The 8,361-nt window shown below is 32.5% G+C and overlaps 1 protein-coding gene across 1 annotated transcript in view; it reads right to left on the bottom strand.

The window, feature by feature from the left end:
- LOC106459910 (tensin-3-like) overlaps positions 1 to 8,361 on the bottom strand; it is a 118,138-nt gene that overhangs the window by 56,854 nt on the left and 52,923 nt on the right. The window contains exons 5-6 of the mRNA XM_022386483.1: positions 5,239 to 5,300; positions 658 to 755 (exon numbers count right to left, since the gene is read on the bottom strand). Coding sequence (XP_022242191.1) covers positions 658 to 755; positions 5,239 to 5,300 — 160 coding nt within the window. The remainder of the gene's footprint in view (positions 1 to 657; positions 756 to 5,238; positions 5,301 to 8,361) is intronic.

The raw sequence follows: 8,361 nt of genomic DNA on the forward strand, positions 1-8,361 counted from the left end.
CGGAGACGTAACACTATCTAGAAAGACTACATCGAAATGTTAGACCACAGCACCTGATCATTCTATAGTTCTTAGTTTTTCTATTGTATTGGCATTAATATGCAAGCACAAATTTATTTATTTGTTGTTTAGCACAAAGCAACACCAAGGGCTATCTGTACTATGTCCACTGCTGGGATCTAACCTCAATTTTTTGCGCTTTCAGATGATACAACGAGTGGCGTGCAAACAGCTACTTGCAGTGTTGTCACCGTACCTTTAAAATATGTGCATGTTACGGGCATTGACAGAAGTCCGGCCAAAGTTGTCAATGTCTGTTGAGTACATACTAACAGGCGTCATTTAAGTGGCCCGAGTTTAGTTCCAATTTACATGAAGTTATAAATCGCGAGACTAAATTTATGTTCGATGGTGACGTTTCGAGCAGCTATCCTTCGTTAGTTTGTTGAATTTTGTTTCCTATTCAGTTTATGCGTAAAGTTGCACAGTCATGTACATTCGTCTGTTTCCTCTGCGGGTATCAAGTCCCGAACTTTGGCGCAGTTAGTTGAACTAGTCAAAATTGCATGCATTCCTTAGCATGGAATTTCGTCTTTATTTGCATGTATCGAACTACATACAAGTTTATATAAGCTCGTTTGCTGATTTGACACTTACCATGTACTTGTCACCATGTTTGGTTTGAAGCATGCGCGCAGCTTCTTTCAGGTTGCTTCTGTACGTAGCATCTGTTCCCGACTCTGGGAAAGTCAGAACTGAAAAAAAAGAAAAACGGTAGTTGGAAAAGATACCAAGAGTTTTTATCTCATTAAAAAATACGAACGTATTTGATCTGAATCTCATTGAATGAAACCCAAATTCAAACTTTTCGTAATTAACTCACGCGTTATTCTTAAATACTCCTGACAAGTTTGTGTATTTTTCTATACAGCAAAGCCACACCGGGCTATCTACTGTGTCCACCGAAGGGAATCGAACCCCTGATTTTAGCGTTGTAAATCCGTAGACTAATTGCTGTTCCATCGGGGGACAACAAGTTTGTTTTAAGTTTGTAGTCCTTTGTATTAAGTGTAAATACGTTAAATTTTCGCGAGAATGTTAAATATTTTTCCCAATATTAAATCTTAAATAAATATCTAAACAAGCGCCATCACTTGTATACTGTCAACTAGAGTAGACCATTATAATCATGGCCTCTGCTTTATCAGTTCTGATCCAATTGTAAAAGAGTGACGCGTAGCTCAAACTTTTTTTACCTAAAACTTTTAGATCGCTACAATTTTCTCATTTAAAGAAAATTAATGTTCACTATTCTGTCTATATTCTAATAATCTAAGTACATTGTGGAGTTATTTGTTAGAACGTTGAATAATGACAACTACACAAATATACTTATTAATTACAGCTCCGATTTATTCTCAAAGTGAATCAATATCTCAAACATTCAGTTTTTAATATATGATCTAATAATCATTGATTTAATTCTTGGAACATTCAGTGATAACAACCACTAAAAATATTTATCAATCATCATTAAAATATGGCAAAATAATAATTAAAATTAACCATTGTCTAAGATGCTGATGATGCAAGAATAAGAAAAAATATTTCTTATATACAAATAATGAAAATACATTTATCGTAGTTCCTATTTTGTACACTAGATGCCAATAAAGTTACTGACTGTACAGATTACATTGATGAATATTAGCTATAGGAGGAGTGATATTATTGTTTTTTCTTTATTTGTAGTTAATTGCAAAGCTACATCACGGGTATCAAAACCCGGTTTCTAGCGTTATGAGTTCGCATACTTACCACTGTGCTACTGGGGGAGGTATAGGGGGTGATTACAAAACAAAGTAGCGAAAGAGAAATTTGGCATTTTGTTATAATAAGGAGTTTAAAAAGGAAAAATTTAATGAAAAACTTCAGATCACTTGCTGACTTTAGTGAAGGAAGATTATAAGTTTGCTTGGGGGAAGGGTGGGAGTCTAAATTCTAAACACTTTAGATACATCTATTTAATATCATTCATACTTTATATAATTATAAAGTCGGATAGATCCCTAATTCTGGAAAAGTGCGTGTACCCGTGATCTGAATTCAAGACTTGTAACAAGTATTAATTCCGCTTTATAACAGGAGGATCGACAGGATGCATCACGAAATAATACTGAATTTAACTAAACTGACCTTCGTCGAATGTAAGAGTGTGTTTGAATACATATTGCATTGGTAATTCAGTTTTTTGTATTTCTAATTTTCCATTACATCCCATTCATACAGATTTTTTGATAATTTCTAAATTACATTTACACTGCAATTATAAATTACTAACAAATCTACTGTTATTTATGGAACACAATGATTACTGAATACCCTAGGTTAGCTCTTTTAATCAACATGTTTAAATACTCTATTTGCATAATATGAATTAAGCCTCTCATAGATGTATCGTGGTTGTGTTGTAAAGTTGGGTAGAATGTTAAAAATAAATGATATTAAGTTAAAAATAAAAATTCAACAATTGACAGCGGATTCTTAAGGTAGGGGAGAAAGCACTTCTGCAAACAACGAAACAACCATGCATCGTTTGCGTAGATACTATTAATATAGGATACGAAACAAATGAACGTGGCCTAATGATTAGCGTGCCCAGCTGTCGATCAAAAGGTCCGAGGTTCGTGCCGCGATGCCGCTGAATATGCTCAACATTTTCAGCTGTGACTATGGGTGATAATTTAATTCAACATTAGACAAAGCTCTTGGGGCGAAGAGTGCTGCTAACTAGATGTCCTCCTTCTGGCCAATAGTTCAAAATTAGGGACGACTGGCTGGCTATACCTGAAACTTAAGGGTTATGACCAGGCCGTTTAGCCCCAATGTTGTATAAAGTACCGTTCAAGTTACACGTACTAATGCATGAAAACATCCACTAGCACTGCGTAACAATGAACATTTTACGACCTAAATTCAGACGACGTGATAATCATTGCTAGAGGCTACATTTTGTTTAAGTTTATTCTGGCAAAGTTACTGCTATCTAGAATTGTTTGTCCATACCTTGTAATAATTTGAATAGCAGTCAAACTATGAGAGCTTACAAGCGTATTCATAGCTAAAACTATTTTGTCTACTTGTTTTATTGTTAACACTTACATTTCTAACTATTTTATCTTCTGTTACATTCGTGTCTTTTAGTGTGGTTTGATTATTTAACAATTTTTGTAATAATCACCACGAATTTGACCTTACACTTTCAATAAGATTTCAACATCTAAAAAGCAAATATCTAAAAACAGCGCTTTAAAAATATAGTTCCATATCCGGAATAGAAAATCGACGTAAGCACACGAAAAAAAAAAAAAAAAACCTGATAAGGAATTTTCAAGTTATCTTGGTTTGAAGTCGTCTAGCGACACCTGGTAGTTGTCTTGCATCCAGGAAAGTTTCATTTTTTAAATTTTTTTATACTTTCCATTTTTTCATTGTGATTATGTTTTTGTACTTAGATTTAAAACACAGTATTATATATATATCAAAATTAAGCTGATATTTAACACTTCTACAGTGTTGAAACATTACTCTATCCCATCATGAGTATTTAATGAACAAATTAGACTCACGTCGAGGACAAACGCTGTTAGCATGCTTAGCGAACAAATAAAAGGCTACGTTTGTTTGTAGTAAGAACAAAGCTACACAATGGGCTATCTGTGCTGTATTCACTATGGGTATCATGGTGTTCATGAGCGCTGATATACCTGAAAACTACTGTTTTTATCTCACTTGATAACATCACATATCACCGAACTACCTGTGTTCATGAGCGCTGATATATCTGAAAACTACTGTTTTTATCTCATTTGATGACATCACCATCACTGAACTACCTGTGTTCAGGAGCGCTGATATAACTGAAAACTAGTTGTTATCTCACTTGATGACATCACCTATCACTGAACTACCCGTGTTCATACAGCTAAAAATACTAGTTTTTCTGTCATAGTATGTATATTAATCTGATATGAGAAAGTTTATTCATGTTATAATCCTTATTAGCATCTGAGAAAATGTGTTTCTCCAAAATTCTCGGAAATATTTTCAACTGTAAATGTACGAAGCTAAATATGTCAAACACATTCCTGTCAACTTAGAAACATCGTCGAAGTGACATCGCATTTAGCCTTCCTCATCCCCATAAATACAAGAAAATCACCCTCCTAACAACGAAAACCGACAACACAAAGCACAGCCTCTGTGTTAATGATGGACAATTCGATTCATTTGATTCAGTTTATGAGCCAATTCAAAAAATTAGTTCATTCAAACGACACAAATCTAGTGAAGGGTTACTTGATCGGAAAATGACTAATATACATACTAAAGTTGGTTCTCTCGATATGTTGACAGAAGACTATATTTTAGTAAAATTCTTGGAGAAAACTTCAGAATATGAACTAATTAATATAGCTGAGCCCAAATTTCGACAACTTTACCAAAACCTCCTAGTCTTAGCTAGCGAAATTGAATACCAAAAGTAGACCATCCAAACAACACGACGGTGGTGTATACTTGTAGTACGACAGAAGCAGTAGTAGTAGTAGTGATAACTATAAATAATGGCGACGATAATAATAATAAATTTTAATAATGGTAATAATTATTATTAATATCATGATCATTATTTGTTATTTTAAAGACTATGGTTATTATCATAATACAGATTTTGCGTGTACATCTGAGTTGGAAATTCCAGAATGATTATCGTACCGGATTCAATAGCTTATGAATAATTTCACGAGTTTATATTTACAGGCTACTTACTTTTCTTGTCACGTTGCTTATTGACCGAATGAATCAAAAGAATCAAATCAAACAGGACTCTAACTGAATTCCCATGATAGAGCGTAATCAGTCGTTTAAAAAGAAGGAATCATTTATGAACGTCACATCTCTATTTTGTTCATAAAATGTGGTCATCAGTTTCACGTGAATGTATACAGTTTGACAATAAATGTGAATTTCAATAAAACGTACATGCGCGAACCTTTTTCAAGGCTTTATGGCTATGCTGCTTTCCAATTATCTTCATTGACATTCTCAAATGTTTACCCTACAGATGTACAAGAAACATATTATAATAACAACCTATACCGTACACAAATGTCTGACAGTGAACAACAATATTTATAGCTCGTTGAACAAACATCTTGGCATGTTAGCAGTACTTACCAATGATACGTTCTGTGATGTAAGTGATATCCATGATAAACCGAGGCAACTTCTCCGGAGTCCTAAATCAAATATGAAAGAAGAAAAAAAAGTTTACATATCTTCCCCGTGACGCCTTTAGGAAGACCCCTAGAAAATGTCTAATTGAATATATGTTTTTATCTTAAAAAATTCGTGACTTATGATAAAGGCCTACAGGTGATTCTGTTTGAGTCGCCATGACGGAAAACCAGTACTGAAAAAGATTAGGCTAACAAAGACTTGGCCAGTTTTGTATCAATGTACAAACACGGTGAACAAGTTCAATCTCCTGAAGTTTTCTTAGACCTATTTTATAAATCACATTTTAAATCGATTAAACAAAAAGCATATCACATATATCTATTTGCTATATAAAATAAAAGACTACATTTAACAAATACAAATTCTTTAAATTATATTTACCTCAGAATTTCATATTTTCTTCTTCTTCATTAGCCCACAGGTATTACAACTTACAAGATCGATTGCATTATACCAAGTTAAAACTGCATGGGCCACAAAGATGGTTAAGTTCTTTTAATCTATGCTATACTTAACGGTCAAATTACTTTAAAATAAAAGCAAAACTGAATACCCGGTGTTTAAACATTAATATGATTATGTCAAAAAAGTAGGCACTATGACATTTTTTAGTTAAAACAGTGTATTAAAATCAGCTGCATTTAGTTGCGAAGCTATGGATTCCAGATTTACACGAATGAAAACCAAAAACACAATTTAGCGTTCAAGATAAGAAACAATTAGGCATGAGAGGCATGGCGTCACATTGAACTCGACATTTTCATTCTTTATACTACCGGGCCATTAAACAACTAACTTGCTGAGTAACTGCGTTTATCTAAAAGTATTATTACAAAAAACTGTAAAAGAAATTTCTCGAAATTTAGCAGTGGAACAAGGTAATAACGAAAACTGTACAACGATCTTTTGTTTTGATATTTCTTATACGTTATATTGTTAACACGAATCATAAATATACTTATTTTTGTATCTATGATGTTGAATGACAATTATATAGTATAGATAATTACAGGATTAAATTGTAAATGTACTGTGAATTAGAATAATGCGTTTAGTTTCTTTTACCACACATTGTTGTTTTGCGTGATTGTTGTGCTCTATATCGGTAAATCCCTGAGGCAGAAGGAGTGTGTACAAGAACGGAATTTTAATATTCCCGATTTATTTTTTATTTTTATTTTTGGTTTTGCATGATAATTATATTCAAATGAAACTCATATACTTATATTTTCTATTCCTATCTTTGTATTTACAATAATGAGGTCATGCACATAGAATTCAAGAGCAACAAAAGGATTTATTATTTATAATAGTAATTTAGTTAGTTTTTTTTGTAACTTTGGTGCTGACTATCTAATAGGATTAGCACGAAGAGTAAAAACATAAAATATATTGAACAAATATTTTTATAGTTATTATTTATCATTATCTTGCCATATGTAAATCACTTCCAAATTGTTTAACAGGAGTTAAACAGGAGTTAAGAAATATAAAAGCAACAGCCATATCTCGTATTGCTGACAAACTGTGTTTATCTAAAAGTATTATTACAAAAACTACAAAAGAAAGTTTTCGTGTTTTAGCAATGTAACCAGAAAATAAAGAAAAGAGTGTAACAACCTTTTGTTTTAATATTTTTTATACATTATACTGAATTGTTAGAGTAACCATGTTATCAATAATTTACTGCACGGAAGATATCTTTAATTTTTTTTATCTTTTCGCTAACAATCTACACTGAAAATGCTCATAAGGCATTATCTTGGTTTCATTCAATGCTGTAATTTCTAATGAAAGTTGTTTGACCTCTTTCACAGACTCAGATATTAAAGACTGTAGAGACCCTACAGAGAAAGTGAGAGAGAAAGAGAGAGAGAGATACTCTCTCCTGCCATCTAGTTTATAAAACGGTAATTACTTTAACAATTATAATTTCTTGAATGTAAATTTTATGCAATGCAATAAAATTCCAGAAAAAGACTATTTCTTAAAATTAACACCCTGAAAATGATTGTATATAATTTTACAAGTGCACAGTGATCATTTACTGATGAAAATATCCTTATACATTGTTTTGCTAATCTTCTGTAAGGACTAATGATTCTATTGAGAATATTTAAGTGTATAAATTCTGATATTCTAAATATTTTTATTTTTAGTAGTTCAATTGTTTGTTTCGCAAATTTTTGTTATATTTAAGAACTCCCAAAGGAAAATAATTTTAACCACTACAAATCGAAACTTGTACACTGCGCAGGTAAGAGACGGAAATAATACTACCACTTTTTATAAGGCATCAGAATATTTGATTTGTCTAATGGCTGAATGACTTTCACTTTTGTTTTGATATGAAATTAGTTTTTCCAACGACTTGTTTTAAGACATCTCTAACGAAAATATATCATAAGAAAGGGTTAACACTCAGAGAATGATTGGTAAGTTATGATGAAGTTGAAAGAGAAAACGACGTAAAAAATAAACCAGGTATGAAAACTAGAGTTAAGAGCAGTTTAATTAAAATAAAAATCTACGATTTGTCATTTAGGTCAGCGTTTCTCAACCTTTTCGATACCAGGGAGTGATTTACTGCCTCCCTACACTGTCGCAAACCGCTAAAATTCATATACAACGAAAACCCATTACGATTTGTATACGAATATTCTGTCAGTTTTTCTTTGTTTGTTTTCGTGAAATCCCACAGACCGGCAAGGTGGATGTGGCGGACCAGTGGTTGTAAAACACAGATTTAGGTTAGATGTGCCATAAATTTAATTCACATCAGTCTTTTCAAGCCAAATAAAATAAGCGGTTATTGTTTTTCAACCACATTTTGTGAATTATTTAACGATGATTTTATTTATGATATATTTTCCTATATCGTGGTATAATTACAAGATTAGTTTAAACAGAAATTCTTTATGTTATTTAACTCATAATCCTCATTTTTGAATGAAAATATTGAGGTGTTTAAAATATTTTTGGACCAGAAACGTCGAGAGCCAGCACGGGCCCAGGGGCAAACATCCTCGCCGGGACCCTTTCTCTCTCTTTATTTTAACA

The sequence above is a fragment of the Limulus polyphemus genome, unplaced genomic scaffold (genome assembly GCF_000517525.1).
Source record: "Limulus polyphemus unplaced genomic scaffold, Limulus_polyphemus-2.1.2 Scaffold680, whole genome shotgun sequence".
Lineage (NCBI taxonomy): Eukaryota > Metazoa > Arthropoda > Merostomata > Xiphosura > Limulidae > Limulus > Limulus polyphemus.